We start from the raw sequence: 19,359 nt of genomic DNA, 5'->3' as shown, positions 1-19,359 counted from the left end.
TCCAGATCCCTTTTGATAACCTCATAGGTCTCGTTTATTTTATTGGCCTTTTCTAGGAAATTCTTGAAAAACCTTATAACCGTGGTTTTGAACTCTATATCCAGTCGCTTGTTGTCCTCCATTTCTTTCATTTGTGATCTATTTCCTTGTCTCGGCATTTTCGCAGCTTCCCTGAGTTGGTAGGGTGACTTTGTGTGCTAAGTGACCTATATGGTTGAGTGGGTCAGCCTCCCAGTTACCTGAGGTGGACACTCTTGATACAGAGTGGACTGTACCCCTTTGTGGACTGTGTGTACAGCCTTATTGTAGTTAAGTCTTGATTGTTGTTGGTATCCCTGGGAGGAACTGACCTCCAGGCCAATTGGCTGTGAGGATCAGTTGTGCCTATGCCAGGAGACAGCCTTATTTGACTAGGAAAATTGCAAAAGCCTCTGTGCTCACCTTGGATTGGGCGGAGTTTCAGGGTGTAGCCTACAGCCTTGGTTTCCCGTCAGCCCTGCCCTATGAGGTTCCTGAGTCTCAGTGTTCTTCAGTGTCCTTTGGTACTCGCTGTAAGCACCTATGAGAGAAAGGTGCCCTCGAGTTTCACTCGCTACCAGACAGTCTAGTCTCTCCCCCAATGAGCCCAGAACTGGGGTTCAGTTCAGTTGGAAGTGGGGTTGGAAGTGGGGTTCAGGGCAGTCCGGAGCTTTTGTCTCCTTCCCACTAAGGCAATCCAGCGGCACAGTCAACAGTCTGTCCTCTGCACGCAACATGCCTGCCTCCGGGACTCTGCCATTTGCCACTCCCCTGAGTTTCCACCTTACAGCCTAGATTCCCTCTGAATGAGCCTGGGTCCCCAAGGTCTCTTCCAGAACTGGGGTTCAGTGCAGTCAGAACTGGGGTTTAGCAGAGACTGGAGCTTTTATCTCCTTTCCGCTAGGGAACGCCAGTCAGGCACTCAGCTGCCCTTTCCTTTCTGACTCCGTCCTCTCCCTAACGTGTGCACCATGTCTCCGTACCTTAGGCTTTTACAGCTCTTCTGGTTTTCCTTCTGGTTTTCTCTTTCCTTCTCGTTGTAGAATTTCCAGTCAGTCAACTTTCCTGTAGTTCTGGATAATGTCCATTTTGTATTTTAGTTGTATTTTTTTGAAATTGTTGTGTGAGGCTGCAGTTAGGTGTTTACCTATGCCACCATCTTGGTTTCCCACCCCCATGGATTTCTTATAACCAATATACCAAAAGACTCTTCTCCTGGAAACTAACAAGTGCCTATAAAGTACGTATGGTAATGCAAAAGATACATACCAGCCAAAACAATTTTGGATAAGAATACTGGAGAATATCTAATACTTGATGTTAAGGTTTATTTTATAACTACTTTATTCAAGAAAGTGCTATAGGGGCATAAAAATCTATCCTATGTAATATGCAAATGGTCGTTATACCAGGAAGCGTAATGACCGACTGCATAAAGCCTGGATCACGGATCAGCAGTGGGTGGTGCAGCAAGCTACAAGCGGACAGTGGAGAGCTACAGGAGGGGGCAGGGCAGCAAGCTATAAGGGGGATGGCAGGAGTTGGAGGGAGCTACAGGAGGGCAGGACAGTGGGCAGAGAGCTATAGGAGGGTGGCAGCGAGCTACTGACTACAAGCGCAGCAGAGAGCTACAGGAAGGGACAGCAGCAAGCTATTGGGAGGGCGATGGGAAGGGGGGTCTACAGGAGGGTGGCAGTAAGTTGCTGGTGAGCTACTGGCGCATGGATTTGTGCACAGGGCTACTATTATATAAAAGCCAAACGACCATTAGGACGTAATGCCTGGAATGACTGTGCACTGATCACCAGGAGGCAGACTCTTAACATGGGTTGCCCCCCAGCCCACAGGTCCTGATAGTTGACTGTATTACATGTTTTTGTATGCTATATTTCCCAGAACAGTAAAGATATTTACTGAAATATCTTTTAAAAGTTAAAAATAAAAACTGCAACTCCTCAGCTAGTGAAGCTTTAAATATTGAGAATTTTGTTTATCATAAAGGTGGCTTTCTTATTTTGTAAGATGCTGAGTTTAGATATATCTAAGATCTCTTTCTATTCAAAGCCTCTCAACAACAAAAGTTAAAATAGTTCTGCAGTTTATATTTAGCTCTGATATTGTAAAAACACTTGTTTAAATATATATTTTATAATTTAGTTGTCTAATTCGGACTGGATTTCTCTCTTTTTTTCTCCCCGGGCATCACAGCTGTCTTAGTACTTTGAATAAAAAATCTTCGTGCTAACAAAAAGTGAATTCCTTTTCTTTCAGAGGCAAAGGTCCACTTCTTTGGGAGCATCACAGATTTCACAGAAAGTGATTCCTCTCTTGGAACTTGCAAGTGTTGAATATGGTAAAATGAAAACCACTTTAGGAAATTTTCTTTATTATAAATATCTTTACAGGAATAATTTTTATTTTGAAACCATATAAAAATTTCAGGCAATAGCAGATATTTTTATGTTTTCCAGAAATTTTACTAAAATTTCTTTAAAACAGTATAATTTGGGTGTTCCTTAAAGGTACTTTTCCAGTGGCAATTTTGGTGTATAAAAGTTAAACTCAATTACAAGGACCACTGGTAATTAAATTATCTTAATTCTGCTATAAGCCAAGAGATCCCATGAAACTTTGTAGCTACCCTGTTTCCCCGAAAATAAGACAGTATCTTATATTAATTTCCCCCACCAAAGATGCGCTAGATCTTATTTTCAGGGGATGTCTTATTTTTCCATGCGCGAGGTCTTATTTTCGGAGGATGTCTCTTTTTTGGGGGAAACACGCTATTATAATGTGTTACTTAGTTATGTGGAGAATTTTGTTCTTGTAAGTTTTTAGTTTTTATATTTTCATATTTTATTAAAGGAATAAAATCAAGTCTTAATGTATACTTAATGTATGAAAACTGCTAAATATTTTGACATAAAAAAACTGCTTTTTCTTGGCTACTTTGGATATAAAAATGAATGTATTTTTCAGTTTTAAGACTTTTAAAATTGCTAAGTGTTAAATAACAGAAATTGCTATGTTGATTCTCAGGTTTGTAGAGAGTATTTTCCTTTGTGTGTGGTGACAAGGAGGGAAGGGAAGGGAGGGAGGGTTGAGAAGGGAGGGGATGTTTTTGAGATTATCTACTCTAAATTCAGTCTTAGGTTATTAGGGATATACTTGAGCTGGTTTTAGCTTCCTTTAAACTTTCTTTTAATGGTTTTTGAGTTCTTTTTCAGTAACAAATTCTAGAAACATACACACACACACACAATATACATACATACAATAAACACACACACACACACACACACACACACACAATATACACACGGTGGAGGTGGGAGCTTCCACAGCAGCACTATACACAGCAATATACACAGCAATATACACAGCAGCACTAAGGACCTCTCAGGGGATGTTTGCCTGCTGGCTTAAGCGGGCAGGCAGACATCGCCCAAGTGGTCCCGGACTGCGAGAGGATGCAGGCTCGTCTGAGGGGATCCCCTTCCCCCTGCCCCAGTGCACAAATGTTGTGTACTGGGCCGTGTGTGTGTGTGTGTGTGTGACATAGTATTATATCTCAGTTTATTCATTCAAACTTCCAGACCTGCCTTCTGCTTTTAATACTGCAGAGTTTGTAACTAAGTCCTTTTTTGCTCCAGGTAGAATGAGCATGTTAGTTTGTTCCTTTGCATGTTCATAATGTGGTAATCACTCACATTGTCATTTGCTATAAAATTTAACTAGCTTTAGATAGACCAATGATTTTAAAAGGTGATGTTCATTAAGTAAACATTGCATTTTATAATTTTCAATACTTTCTTGTCATTAAGAATGTTATTTGTTCAGATATAATCTCTGTATTTTTAAGATTTCTTTTTTATCTTTATATTAATAAAAAAAATAGACCCTAGTGTGTTAGTGCTTATATTTACTTTAGAAAAATTATAAATATATTATTAAGTAAATCATTGGTTATTGACTTACACAATGTTCTCTGATGTTTAGAGTCAGAAGAGGAATTTTATGATGCACCATGTAGTCCTTTGGAAGAATATTTTCAGTCAACTGCTAGTGTTAAAAGTTGTCAACAAAATAAGCTTCCAGAACTGGATTCTTCAAAAAATATGATTCAGTATAAAATAAGATTTGAAGTGCCAGAGGTATGTACCATTGTAAAGTTGATATTTGTTTCTTATTTCTATTCACAACTTATTTATATAGTGTTATTACTTATAGGTTCTGTTTACACTGAATCCAGATGTTATTGTGTTGTCCTTTCTTTTTGTGTGTGTGTATATATATGAATGTTTGTGTGCTTATAAAATCATTACTAAATTTTAAATATTTATGTCATATGTATGTATACCTCATAAATCCATATATAACCATCATCTACATAAGCAGTTGTTTGATTTAAATAATTATCATTTCTTTTTTCTTCTCCAGGTATCAGTTCAGTTTTACCACCTTGTTGAGGATTGTGAATTACCTGTGGTAGAAATTGTTGTCTTAGGATTGGGCACAGAAGTAGAACTTAGAACATTTGATTTGAAAGCCAATGCCTTTTTGAAAGAATTCTGCTTAAAATGCCCAGAATACTTAGGTAAGAATCTCTTTTTTAAAATAAGTAATTTTAGTAATTGACTACCTACTGTAGAGTTCTTAATACTTTAGGCATTAAATAAGTATATTTTCTAAAAGATTCTCAGGAAAATATTATATTATGAATTAGTATATATCTACATCTCTACCTATCTATCTATAATTATCTTTTATCTTACATTTGGGAATCTAGGTAGACCAGATAGAAGATGAAGATAATTTATTATTATTATTGTCAATAAAATAGTCACGGTTAAATTTTAAATCTACTTAATCCTTCAACACTGAATTTGTTTCCTTTCCTATATAATAAAACACTAATATGCAAATTGACTGAACAGCAGAACAACTGGCACATTGACCACCAGGGGGCAGATGCTGACCTCTGGTGGTCAGTGCGTATTGCAGGGGGAGCGCCGCTAGGCTAGAAGCCAGCCAAGCTCACAGCTGGCAAGCACAAAAGTGGTGACAGGAACCTCTCCCACCTCCATGGCAGTGCTAAGAAGCAGCAAGCCTGGCTTGTGGCTGGCAAGCGCAGCACTGATGGTGCGAGCCTCTCACACCTCTGCTATAAGCAGGCAGTAAGGAGCAAGAGGTCCTGGACTGAGAGTCCCGGACTGAGAGGGATGTCTGAATGCCAGCTTAGGCCCGATTCCTGTGCACCGAGTGTCTAGTTGATACTATAACATATTACCACAAACTCAGTGTCTTAAAACAATGCAAATTTGCCCTAACTGGTTTGTTTCAGTGGATAGAGCATTGGCCTGTGGACTGAAAGATCCCAGGTTTGATTCCAGGCAAGGGCATGTACCTTGGTTTTTGGCTTATCCCCAGTAGGGGGTGTGCAGGAGGTGGCTGATCGATGTTTCTAATTATCTCTCTTCCTTCCTCTCTGTAAAAAAGTCAATAAAATATATATTTTAAAATACAAATTTATTATCTTAAACTAGAGGCCAGTGCATGAAATTCGTTCATGGGGGTGGGCGGTGGGGGTTGCCCCTAACTTCCCTCTCCTGCTGGCCTGGTTACTCCTAACTGTCCTTGCAGGCCTGGCTCCTCCCAACTACCCTCCCCTGAAGGCATGGTCCTTCCCTCCACAGTTGTCCTCCCCTGCAGGCCTGGTTGTCCCTAACTGCCCTCCCAAGCCAGCCTGGTCACTCCTAACTGCTCTCCCCTGCCAGCCTGGTCACCCCTAACTACTCTCCCCTGCTGGCTGATCCCTCCAAACTGCCCTCCCTGCAGGCCTGGTCGCCCTCAACTGCCCTCTCTGCAGACCTGGTCCCCATCCACTGCCCTCCCTACTGGCCTGTGTTCCCACAACTATCCTTCCCTGCAGGCCTGATTGCCCCTAACTGTCCTCCCTTGTAGGCCTGGTCCCTCCCAATTGCCCTCCCCTACTGGCCTGATCACCCACAACTGCCCTCCCCTGCTGGCCATCTTGTGGCAACTATCTTGTGTGTTGGACTGATGGTCAATTTGCATATTACCTCTTTATTATATAGAACTAGAGGCCTGGTGCACGAAACACGTGCACGGAGTGGGGTGTCCCTCAGCCCAGCCTGCACCCTGTTCAATCTGGGACCCCTTGTGGGATCGGACCTAAATGAGCAGTCGGACATCCCTCTCATAATCCAGGACCGATGGCTCCCAACTGCTTGCCTGCCTGCCTTCCTGATTGCCCCTAACAGCTTCTGCCTGACAGCCTGATTGCCTCTAACAGCTTCTGCCTGACAGCCTGATCACCCCCTAATCACTCTGCTTCCAGCCTGATTGATGCCTAACTGCTCACCTGCCAGCCTTTTAACTAGCCTTCCCTACAGGCCTGGTCCCCCCCAACTTTCCTCCTCTGCCAGCCTGGTTACCCCTAACTGCCCTCTCCTGCAGACTTGATCGCCCCCAACTGCCCTCCCTTGTAAGCCTGGTCCCTTTCAACTGCCCTCCCCTGCTGGCCATCTTGTGGTGGCCATCATGTGTCCACATGAGGGCAGGATCTTTGACCACATGGGGGCAGCCATCTTGTGTGTTGGAGTGATGGTCAATCTGCATATTACTCTTTTATTAGATAGGATAGAGTTCTAGTGCATGAGTGGGGCCTGGTTTGCCCTGAAGGGTGCCCCAGATCAGGGTGAGGCTTCCTTTGGGGTGTGGGGTGACCTGGGCAAGGAGCCTGTGGTGGTTTGCAAGCTGGCCAAGCCCCCTGGCAACCCAAGCAGAGGCCCTGGTACTAAGGATTTATGTATCTTCTACGATTGAAACTTTGTAGCCTGGAGCAGAGCCAAGCCTTCTTTTGCTCCATGGCTGCAGCCATTTCTGTTGGAATTTGCTTACCTTCTATAATTGAAACTTTGTAGCCTTGAGTGGAGGCTTAGGCCTGCAAGGGCAGGTCGAAAGCTTGGCTTTCTCCATTGCTGGGGAAACCCAAGCCTCGCTCCTGCTCTCTGTATCTGTAGCCATCTTGGTTGGGTTTATTTGCATATTTGCTCTGATTGGCTGGTGGTCATGGCTGGTGGGCGTGGTTTGTTGGTATAGCAGAGGTATGGTCAATTTGCATATTACTCTTTTATTAGATATGATACTATTCTCTAGCAGTCTCTCATTTAGTAGATTTTAAACAGAAGCAGTAATACAACTACCATAGTAACATCTGATTATATGCTACAGGGTTTATTTTAATCTTTATTAATATACAGCAAAACTTAGTTTCTTGTAACATACCTAGTTGATTTCTTCTCAACAATTAGGTTTTCTGGGAGTCTGATCAATTTTTTTGAAACTATTTCAGTAGCTCAGGGCCAGAATTCTCTTCATATCTTTTCATTGTTCACATTAGCCATTATGCTTTTTTTTTTTTTTAACTGATTGCTACTTTTTTTTTTTTTTTTTTTTTTTTTTTAAAGCTTACCTCTTAACTATGTTATTAGCATTTTGGATAAGAGAAGAGAAATAAATTGTGAGGAGAATTACGTTTTTAGATTTTAAAATAAAAGACAATAGACCTAACCTGGGTAAGATAGAATCTAAAGCTCAGAACTGATATAGAAAATTCTTCTTTTCTAATTTTATGTTTAATAGTATTGCCTGCATTTATACTCACTTAGTTTTACTATGAGAGAATAATTTTAAAAATTATTTTTAGATATAAACGAAAAGCCAGTTTATTTGATTACAACATTGGATAACACAATGGAAGATCTGTTAACACTAGAGTATGTGAAGGTAAGCAGTACCATTTATATCTGCTTGCTGTGGTAAATGTGCACCTAAAATGTTATGATCAAATTTTGTAAGTTTAGTGACATTTAGTTTAATCATGATTCTATTGAAATCTCTATAATGCTTAAAACTTTAAGAGTGTTTTGTTTTGTGCTGTATTAAATAGAAACTCTTTAGTCTTGATCCTATTTATTGTGATATATGATGTGAGATGCTTTCACTTCTTCTCACATCATAAATTTCCTACAATTGTTCTGAAATCACCTAATTTTCCTGGTGTCAGTGACTCTCTTTTCTATTGACTTATGATATCCATTTTTTTATGTGTATTTTTATATATACTGTGGTATACTTATGATTTACCGTATTTTTCGGACCATAAGACACTCCGGACCATAAGACGCACCAGTTTTTAGAGAAGGGAAATTAAGAAAAAAAGATTCTGAAACAAATAGTGTCCTAAAATATTTTATGTACATTAAAACCTAACATCACACTCATAAACATATGTAATCAACCCTGTAAAGTAAACAGCAGCATTTAGAACCATTTTAGAGCCAGGCAAGCACACAGAGACCACACAGAGCCGGGCAAGTAAAAAAACTTTTTTTTTAAAGTATATGTATAGGCTATATTTGGACCATAAGACGCAGGGACTTTTCCCCCCCACTTCTGGGGGGAAAAAAGTGCGTCTTATGGTCCGAAAAATACGGTAGTCCATGTTTTCATTGACCTATTTTTATGTAAGTGCCACATCTATCTATCTATCTATCTATCTATCTATCTATCTATCTAAAAGCCTAAGTGACCATCACAACATAAACAACTGAACAGGTGGCCAAACAGGCTGCATGGGGCAACCAGACTGGCAGAGGCGGGGTTAGTGAGGGCCGTCCAAACGACTGAGCAGCGAGAGCTGTCTGGGGCGACCAGGCCAGCAGGGGGGGGAGGGGGGGCGTGGGCAATGAGGGTTGACCAGGCTGTTGGGGGGCAGTTGTTGGCGACCAGGCTGGCAGGGCGGCAGTTGAGCAACGAGGCCAGCAGGGGAGGCAATTGGGGGTGACCAGGCCACTGGGGGGGGTGTGGTTAGGGGTGATCAAGCAGGTAGGCAGTTTGAGCAGTTAGGAGCCAGTGGTCCCGGATTGTGAGAGGGATGTCCGACTTCACCTGAGGGGTCCTGGATTGAAGAGGGTGCAGTCTGGGCTGACAGGGAAGCCCCCATGCATGAATTTCGTGCACCTGGCCTCTAATCCTATATAATCCTATATAATAAAAGGGTGATAGGCAAATTGACCCTAAAGATGGAAAAACCAGGAAAGACTGGTTGCTGTGACGCACATTGGCCACAGGGGCAGATGCTCAACATAGGAGCTGACCCTTGGTTGTCAGTGCACTCCCGCAGGGGGAGTTCGGCTCAGCCACAAGCTGGGCTGACAGCTGTGAGCACAGCCACAATGGCAGGAGCCTCTCCCACCTCCTCGGCAATGCTAAGGATGTCCATTGACATCCCCCAAGGGCTCCCAGGCTGCCAGAGGAATCTCTGACTGCCAGCTTAGGCTTGATCCTAAGGGGAACGGGCCTAAGCTGGCAGGTGGACATCCCCCAAGGGGTCCCGGACTGTATAGGGCACAGGCCAGGCCAAGGGACTCCCCACCCTGGAGTGCACAAGTTTTCGTGCACCGGGCCTCTAGTTATTTTAATAATTGCTTCATAGTAAGATAATGCTGAAAGAGTAATTAACACAGAATATTTAAATATTTGGTGGACAGTTTTGTCACAAATTTTGTTTTCACATACAAATAGAATTAGTGAGGACCTTATGTAATTGTTGATGACAATGATTGTTCTCCATACTAACAATATTTAATTTTTTACTCTTGATAATTTAATACTTGCCATCTGCCAAATTTCTTTTGCTCCATGTAAGCAATTGTTCATTTAGGTAATTATATGTATAAATAGCTGGAAGTTTCTATACATGTCTATTAGGATCATTATATAGCTGTATTTACATCTGTTTTTTAAAGATTTCTAACAGATTTCTTTTATTCTCTTTGGGTAGGCTGAAAAGAATGTACCCAACTTGAAAAATGCCTCTAACAATGTTGAACAACTTATTAAGGTACAAGTGAATAATAATTTTTAAATTAGGTACAGTATTTCTAAGTGAATCATATATTATGAAAATTATTTTATAGCTTGAACTCTAAGATCCTTTAGGATAAAAATAGACTATTATAAATTGGATCCTTTGTATCACAAAGCCTAGTGCGTTATAATAGGGCAATCAAATAAATATTCACAGAGTATTAAAACCAACTTTGTTCATTAGGTGAATTTTTCCTCTTTGGATATTCATTTGCATACGGAAGCACTCCTGAATACAATAAACTATTTTAATAATTTTCTTCCACAATTGGAGGAAAAGTCAGCTTCAGGGCATGTTGCAGAGACAGAAGACAAGGGAGAGGTCATTAAAAAAATAGGTAAGTTTCTTTAAAATCCTTTTTTTTTTTAACCAAGTAGATTAATAAATTTGGTTTTGGCTTTGTTAACTTACAATATTGTTTTCAGAATTTTATTGCCTATCTTAAAATCTAGAAAGATTCATTAAATGCCAGGCTAATTTTAGAAAATAATAGTAAAGGAAAATGACTACTGCTGAAGAAAATGTGGCTTTTATTTATTCTGTCATTCTTTTAAGTTGAAGGTTATACTATAAAGTATTTGGTTTATATTAAAATTTATGCATTTAATATCATTACTTTAAATTAACAAAATAGAACTAAAATTTTTTGAGTAATATTAATGTATATTTTTAAATTAGAATACTTTTTAAGTGGGAAAAGTTGCAAGTTCAATAATGACAGGTATCACCTAGAAAATATTAACTCTCAAAAGATTTATCATTTTGCAGCCAGCAATATCTTAGTTTCGAATGTTAGCCTTAACTAGCATCCTTTCTTGTCTGTATCTCTGTTTTGCTTTTGTTTGGCTTTTGTTTTCATTAGATTTTTTAGAATTCCTATTTTATAAGGGAATTTCTTGCTTGTTTTCAATTGAATTGCAAATCAGGTTTTTCTCTAGCATTACTTTTATTTGTTGTGATATTTTATTTACTTAATAAGTGTAGCGAGGTAGCTACAAGCTTTTCCTTATTTTTTACAATATGACTTTATTGCAGCTTCAAGACGATACAAGCATGAAGATATTACCTTGCAGATCTTAGCAGAATTATCATGTTTACAGATCTTTATTCAAGATCAGAAACATAGCATTGCTGAAATTAAGATTGAAGGTAATAAAATTTCAGAAAAATAAATCCAAAACTGTTACATGAAAGAAAAGGTAGTTAACCATTCTTTTATTTTTGTAGGGCTTGATTCTGAGATAATTATGAGGCCTTCAGTAACTGAAATAAATGCGAAGCTAAGGAATATAATTGTTTTGGATTCTGATATAACAGCTGTATATAAAAAGGTATGAATTTATTTCTATTAATAGTACATTTTTGAATTTAATTTTCTTTAATTAGTCATGGGTATAAATTAATTGTCAGATTTTAGCTATGTGGCTTATGTTTTTTGTTTTGGACTTAGGCATAATTGGGTTCTTATCTCTACTCCTAATCCTGAATTCTGTTTCTTTATATGTAAAACTAGAGGCCTGGTGCATGAAATTTGTGCACTTGGTGAGGGAGGGAGGGGTCCGTCAGCTCAGCCTGTGCCCTCTCACAGTCTGGGAGCTCCATGGTCTATCGTCCCAAAGAGGTAGGCCCTACCCACCCAGTTGGGGCTTGGGATGGATTGCCCCAGCAGAGGGAGGCCCTACCCACCCACTGCCAATTAACCTGGGCCTCCCTCTTTAGGGCAATCATGGAGGGTACCCCACTCCCCCTGCGATTGATTGCCCCGCTGTCCGGTGGCCTGGGCCTCCCTCTGCAGGGTAATCATGGGGCGATAGCCTGGCCCCCAATCAATCACTTCACACCTGCCTTGGGTGGCCTGGCACCAGTGGGTGTCATAGCATGTTCATTCAGAGGTCGTCTGGATGTTCTGCAGTTCAGTCATTTGGTCAGTTTGCATGTTATGCTTTTATTATTATAGATGAGGATTAAATACCTTATAAATGAGGTAAATATAAGTAATCACTCCTAAAACATAGTTGCAGGGGAATGGGGGCGGGGCTTTGGAGGGATGGGTAAGTAGTAAATGCCCTTTTCACTTTTTCTTTTTTTTCTCTCTTCAAATACTGTGAACTTTGTAATGCATTTCAGATTTCACGGGCAGAGTGTCTAAAGTCATATTGAATGAATTAGATTTTTTAAAAAAGTTTATTTTCATCAGTGCTTACTGGTGCAGCTGTTACAGTGTTAAGAGTCTGTTGAACTGGGTGGCTAGGAGATGAAGGATGGGTATTTTGTTATTGGCTATAAGACTGTAAGGTTCTTGAATTAGATACTGTTGTGTAGTTGGACACGTAATTTTTAAACAGTGGTGCATTCAGGTAAGATGGTATATTTTAAGGTAATGAAGATTGTCAAATAATAGTAAGATAAGAAAAGGCTGAGGTACTTGGTTAGGAAGTCAGAGTTTGGAGTGTGACAGAAAGAAAAGAAATAGATGAATGGGTTTTGCCAATAATACTGAATGAGATACTGTGATGACCTGATTTTTATATTAAACAAAAATCCTAACTCTATATTTTCTTACTATGGCTTGTTAGCATGAGATAACAAGAGTTCCAAAACAGCAAAGATACATGACTCATAAGAATGAGATGTGGTTAGCTTTTATTGCTTTTGTTTTAAAAACCAGGGGCCTGGTGCATGAAGTCTGTATGTAGATACCAGAGGCCCATGCACAAAATTCATGCATTTGGGAGATGTGGGTTCCTCAGCCCAGCCTGCCCCCTCTCACAGACTGGGATCCCTCAGGGGATTTCCTACTGATGGCTTAGGCCCACTTCTCTGTGGGAGGCGACTGGGCTGATCAGGGGAAGGCGCCAGTCCCATCACCCTGCTACTGCAGCCACTGCCAGCCACCACAGCCACCAAGGTGTTCTCATCAACATAGACTCCAGTCCTTTCACCATGAAAAAGTAACAACTTTAGGCATTTTCAGGATGTATCTTTCATAGGATATGACATTTCTTTTTTTAATCCTCACCCAAGGATATGTTTCCATTGATTTTTAGAGACTGTGGAAGAGACAGAAACATCAATGTGAGAGGGACACTTTGATTGGTTGCCTCTTGCATGAGCCCTGACTTGGGTCCTGGCCAGGGAAGAGCCTGTAACTTAGGTACATGTCCTTGATCAGAATCGAACCTGGACCCTGTGGTGGGCAGGCTAAGACTCTGTCCACTGAGTCAAACTAGCTAAGGCAGGATATGAGATTTCTTAGCCCCTCCAGCAGTGCGCTTTCATTTTTTTTCTCCAGGAGTGTAATGGAAAAACCCTAGATTACCTTCTTTAATTCTATTACCTAAGTTACCAAGAACACTGCAAGTGGCGGTATACAGGGAGCAGTCAGAAAAGGTGTTTACGCTCGAACTGGTTTGACACAGTGAATAGAGCGTTGGCCTGCAGACTGAAGGATCCCAGGTCTGATTCCTGTTAAGGGCATGTACCTTGGTTGGGGGCACATCCCCAGTGGGTAGTGTGCAAGAGAAAGCTGATCAATGTTTCTCTCTCATTGATGTTTCTGAGATCTATCCCTCTCCCCTCTTCTCTGTAAAAAAATCAATTATATATATGTTTTTCTTTTTTTTAAAGGTGTTTCCTCTGCAGCCCACGTGCAGAGGATGCCCTGCATTGTGTCTGTTGGGCTAGGGGCATGTCCCTGGGAACTGGGGGCATGCCCCCAACCCCAGCAGCCACTTGTTCCCTGTGTCCACTGAGCTGGGGGCCATGGACCCGGGCTGCTTGCACTTGGCACCCCGGCTGCTTGTCCCAAGACCCAGCCCACTTGGTGTCCCAGGCCGCTTGTCCTGGAACCCAGCCTGGTGGCGCCTCTGGCTGCTTGTCCCGGGACCTGGGCTGCTTGGTGCCAGCACCTGTAGGCCACTCCTGGCCAGGGGTGTTGTGGGACCCCAGCTGCTCAAGGCCTATACATGGGCCAACAGACTTGGAATGGCCTGGATTCTGAGGATGTTCCTGGGACCCAGGCCACTTTGTGCCTGCATATGCAAATTAACCTGCCATCTTTGTCGGGATTAATCTGTATACCCCTGATTGGCTGGTGGGCATCGCGGTGGTATGGTCAGTTTGCATCTTTCTCTTTTATTATTGTAGAATCATAGATCATAGTGGTTAGAGCATTGAAGAAGACATCCATTTTATTTGCCCTATGTGGAAAGTAAAGCTCAAATAAATGTGTTTATAAAAGAAGTTAGTAATGGAACTGATATCACTCATGCCCTATTCTTTTTCCCCCTGTAATTTTATTTTTAATGCATATATAAGGTTAAAAATCCAACTTACAAAAAAGGCTGCTAATGAAAGTTTTTCATTTCTATCTTTTAGCCCCACTTCGGTTTTCCTCTCCTTATTTCTTGACTTTGATTTCAATGTAAATGAGTTTTAAACAATCTACCTCGTTCTGTAGGTCACTACATGTCAGAGAACCAGAAGGACAAACTTTTTGCATTAGATCACAGCTTCCTACGTACTGTGCCATGGCACACTACATCATGAATGGGTTTAGGTATAATGATATATTGAGCCCCTCAGCTTCCTGGGCAGTGCAAGGTAAAGGACACCTGAGGTCACTCAGATTATATGACTCTGTCCTAGAAAAGCATTCTCCCTTTACCTTAGTACCATTATACAGATACCATTGTTATTGATCTGTGCCATAGCTGAAAAGGATTCTATCTGATCTGACATTCTTTTTTAAAAAAATTCTTCATTGTTTAAAGTACTACATATAGTATTATAAATGTCTCCTTTTCCCCCCATTGACCTTTTCTCAACCCACTAGTGTCTGTGTCCATTGGTTATGCTTATATGCATGCATAGAAGTCATTTGGTTGATCTCTTATCTGCTTCTTCCTTCCCCTGCCTTCCCTCTGAAGTTTTATGGTCTGTTCAATGCTTTGGACTCAGATCTATGTTTTTCCCCATCATTTTATGTTGTTCATTATATTCCACAAATGAGTGAGACCATGTGATATTTATCTTTCTCTGACTGGCTTATTTCACTTAGCATAATGCTCTCCAGTTCCATCCATGCTGTTGCAAATGGTAAAAGTTCTTTCTTTTTTACAGCAGCATGGTATTCCATTGTGTAGATATACCATAGTTTTTTAACCCACTCATCTGCTGATGGGCCCTTAGACTGTTTCTAAATCTTAGCTATTGTAAACTGTGCTGTTATAAAAATAGCCAAACTGTAAACCAAGGTTGGCTGCTACTAGCACCAGGCTTGGGGCTCATTAGCAAAAGGTATAGGGCACCTGGAGGCCAGTTGCTGCTTGTTTGAGATTGTAGGAAAGTCTGAAGCACAAGCCAAGACAGGGAAAGCCACTGGAAACAGCTTGGTTGGAGCCCTAAGTTGCCTGGGGCAGGATCTCAGAGAACCACTTATGTGGGCTTAACAATGTGAGCCAGGTTGATGATGACTCATATGGCTAGCTCTGTATATGATGTGTGTCAGAAAATGAACAATGGTCTCTGCCAGCACTTTTTTTCTGGTAGAAACCTGCTCTTTCAGTTCTCACCTCATTGTCAGTTCCTCCTGCTAGTCCCAGGTGTCTTTTGAGCTGCTGCCCAAGTGCTGGAGCTCAGAAGGAGCAAGTCTGAGTAAATCCTTCAAGAGGAGCTGTCTGGGACTCCATAATCCCTCCATCGAATCCAGCCACAATACCTGCTGTTTCTACACTCAGAAGTTATGGGTTCTGGTGGAGCTGGGACCCCCTCGCTCCTTGGGAGACTTCCATAGCCGAGATATTCCTCCCAGTTTTTATCCATCCTACATGGGTGTGGGACCAACCCTTCAGCCAGTCTCAATGTGGCTTCTTTAAATCCTTAGTTGTAGGACTTCCATTTAGCTATAATTCAGGTAGTTCTGAATGATGGTTATTCAGTAGTATCATTGTAATTTTGATGTGGTTTTGGGAAGTTGTGAGTACTGTTTATTTACACTACCATCTCTGGAAACTAGCTCCACCATTTTAACTGATATTGCAAAATTTGTGACTTTAACCTGTAGGTAATTTTTGGTTTGCAATTGAGATGACTTCAGAAAACTAATAAGGAACAGAAAATTTTATTAAGTTGTAGAGATACAGAGTTTTTCCAAGTTTGATAATGACAAAAAAGAACATTTACACTTGAGTGGTCAGATTATTATGATCTCTGAAGGCATAATAATATGGCCACTTAGTGTCTATCCTATATAATAAAAGGCTAATATGCAAATTGTCTCCTTGACCAGGAGTTAGACCAGGAGGCAGGACGGCCAACTGCCCATGTCCCCTCCCCCTGGCCAGGCTGGCCGGATGCTACCCATGCTCCAATTCACTCACTAAGTGGCCAGATTATTATGTGTTCAGAGATCATAATAATCTGGCTACTCAGTGTATATGGTAATTCTTACTACATAAGTTACCATACTAAATGAAAATGTAAATTCTGATAATTTTCCTTTTTTTCTCTCGCCATTTATAAAAATTTGGGGCCAGACCTACTAAATGGATTTCATGGCCCACAAACGGAGCTGCCACCACCAATTTAAAAAACTTGCAATGTAGGTTCTAATAAAGGGGTTAGAATTGTTGCCTTATTTCTATTTGGCTTGACTACATGGGAGATTTTCCAAAAATGTGTGCATTGCTTTTTTTTTGTAATGAAGACATCATTTCAAAAATGGATTTTGACATTTGAATTTTTTCTCATTAAGGCTGTTTATATCACTGGAAAAGAAGTTTTCAGCTTCAAAATCCTTTCTTATGTGAATGCAACTGCTGATTCTGCATACACAGATATGAGTGTGGTTGACATTCAAGTTAATTTAACTGTTGGTTGCATTGAAGTAGTCTTAATCATAAAATTTTTACATTCTATTTTGGTAAGTATGTTAATTGATTCTTTCCTGCTAGTTGAAAATTGTTGTACATCAACCATACATGAAGAATTAATAATAATTTCTTGCTAGATTTTTACTGCCTAATTTTTCATAATTGTTTGGATACCATTTATTATGACTGAAATGTATAATACTTTAGTATTATTTTCACATGGAATATCCAGTTAATTGAAATATATATTTTAGATATTAATGTATTAAGTATATGTATATTATATGTCATATATATTAATTGAATTTTTATTTTATACATTATTGGTTTATGTTTTTGCTTTACCTAAGTTTCAACTCCAATATAATTGAAGTTTGTTTTGTCTCAGGTTATTATTTTTTAAATTATATTTTTATTATGTTATAATTCTGTGACTGGGCTTTAAGAGCTTTAGATTTAATCTCTCTATGATACACTCTAAGGTACTTGAGTTACTTTTCATAGTTTATTTTCCCCTGTGGTTTTTCCATTCTGTCACTTGATGCTTTTTCTGGTGAGTGTCTTACCCTTCTCTATGGCTTCACTATTCATTCTTTTAAAGTGCTATCTCTTAGTGTTGGCGTATATAATAGATGACTAGTTGATTCTAAGTAAATATTGTTGCCATTTTTTGATCTTTTTAATTAAGGTTACCATGCAATTTTTCATATACCCATAATTTTTTTGTACACCAAAACATAAATATGAACAACTATTTCTTGTCTAATTTCTTTTTTTAAATTCCTTGTTATTTGCTAAATGATTTTTTAAAAATGTTTTTATTGATTTCAGAGAGGAAGAGAGAGAGAGAGATAGAAACATCAATAATGAAAGAGAATCATTAATTGGCTGCCTCCTGCACACCCATACTGGGGACTGAGTCTGCAACCCTGGCATGTGCCCTGACTGGGAATCGAACTGTGACCTCCTGATGCTGAACCACTGAGCCATGCGGTTCATAGGCCGATGCTGAACTACTGAGCCATGCCAGCCGGGCTCTAATTTCTTTTTAGAACTCAAAAGAATTTTGTCACTGAGACTGATGTGATAGCTTTATACTAAAAAATGACTGAAAATGAAATCTTTCTCTAAGTACGAAAATTAAGTGTAACTTTAGGTATATTTTATGTTATTGAGGTATTTTTTTTCCAGAATTCAGAAGTTAGAAAATTTAGCATTTTTAAGAAAATATATTTTAATTTTTTATCTTACAAACATAAAGAAGCTCTCTGCCAGTTGAGTTTGTACAGGGAAACACAATGTAATTGGTTAGCATTTAGGAAAAATGAGACAATGAGGGAACAAGATATCAGTGAAATATTGAAATATCCACATATTACTTAGTTCCAGGTACTAGATTTTCAATGTTCTGCTATATCTTTGTATCTTTATCTTCATATTTTTCAGTTTTTATGCAGAAGATTAAGATTTAATATAGGCAGCCAGACTTTGAATATATACTGCTTGGTTGTACCAAGAAATTTTTTTTTTTCTTAATGGAGGTAAAATCATTACCTGCCATATATATTTAATAAGTCTTATTCATTAATGGTTACCTTGTGAATATAATTCTGTTACCTTTATAGGCTTTTATAGATAATTTTCAAGCAGTGAAAGAAGCCTTGGCTGAAGCAACTGTCCAGGCAGCAGGAATGGCTGCTACTGGTGTAAAAGAACTGGCACAAAGGAGTTCTAGAATGGCATTAGATGTTAACATCAAAGCCCCAGTTGTGGTCATCCCACAGTCTTCAGTTTCTAAAAATGTCCTTGTTGCTGATTTTGGATTAATTACAATGACCAATACATTCCACATGATAACAGAGAGCCAGATCAATCCCCCACCCATTATTGATTTGATTACGATAAAGCTGAGTGAAATGCGACTATACAGGTAAGCTTTCCATAAATATATTTGTACTAGAGGCTTGGTGCATGAAATTCGTGCACGGTGGGGAGGGGATATGTGTGTACCACAATTCAGCCTGCATCTTCTCCAATCTGGGACCCCTCGAGGGCAGTTGAACATCCCTCTCACAATCCAGGACTTGTGGCTCCCAACCGCGCGTGCTTGCCTACCTGCCTGATTGCCCTAACTGCTTCTGTCTGCCAGCCTGATCACCCCCTAACCACTCCCCTGCCAGCCTGATTGATGCCTAACTGCTCCCCTGCCAGCCTGATTGCCTCTAACTGGCCTCCCCTGCATTCCTGGTTGCCCCAAACTGCCCTCCACTGATGGCCCCGTCACCCCTAACTTCCCTCCCTTGCCAGCCTGGTCACCCCTAGCTACCTTCCCTTGTCACCCTGGTTGCCCCTAACTGACCTCCCCTTGCAGGCCTGGTCATCCCCAACTGCCCTCGCCTGTTGCTGCTTTAAAAATACTCAGTTGCTATTCCTTCCTTATTTCAGTGTGTTAAGGGTGTGTGTGTTTTGCAGTCAATAAATTATTGCTTGCTTTTCTAAAAAACACACTTA

At 40.2% G+C, this 19,359-nt stretch overlaps 1 protein-coding gene across 7 annotated transcripts in view; it reads left to right on the top strand.

Moving 5' to 3' along the window:
- VPS13A (vacuolar protein sorting 13 homolog A) overlaps window positions 1-19,359 on the top strand; it is a 170,303-nt gene that overhangs the window by 58,626 nt on the left and 92,318 nt on the right. For all 7 annotated transcript variants that reach the window (XR_006741281.1, XR_006741282.1, XM_036433730.2 and 4 more), the window contains exons 24-33: window positions 2,290-2,371; window positions 4,018-4,172; window positions 4,459-4,615; window positions 7,751-7,830; window positions 9,890-9,949; window positions 10,160-10,313; window positions 11,012-11,125; window positions 11,204-11,307; window positions 16,731-16,898; window positions 18,474-18,778. Coding sequence is in view for 5 of the 7 variants with exons in the window: in XM_036433730.2 (XP_036289623.1) it covers window positions 2,290-2,371; window positions 4,018-4,172; window positions 4,459-4,615; window positions 7,751-7,830; window positions 9,890-9,949; window positions 10,160-10,313; window positions 11,012-11,125; window positions 11,204-11,307; window positions 16,731-16,898; window positions 18,474-18,778 (1,379 nt within the window). In the remaining 2 variants the exon portion in view is untranslated. The remainder of the gene's footprint in view (window positions 1-2,289; window positions 2,372-4,017; window positions 4,173-4,458; window positions 4,616-7,750; window positions 7,831-9,889; window positions 9,950-10,159; window positions 10,314-11,011; window positions 11,126-11,203; window positions 11,308-16,730; window positions 16,899-18,473; window positions 18,779-19,359) is intronic.

Source organism: Pipistrellus kuhlii, unplaced genomic scaffold, assembly GCF_014108245.1.
Source record: "Pipistrellus kuhlii isolate mPipKuh1 unplaced genomic scaffold, mPipKuh1.p scaffold_m20_p_12, whole genome shotgun sequence".
NCBI classification, from domain to species: domain Eukaryota; kingdom Metazoa; phylum Chordata; class Mammalia; order Chiroptera; family Vespertilionidae; genus Pipistrellus; species Pipistrellus kuhlii.
Note: the sequence above shows the minus strand (reverse complement) of the source record. Positions and strands in the feature narration are given on the sequence as shown.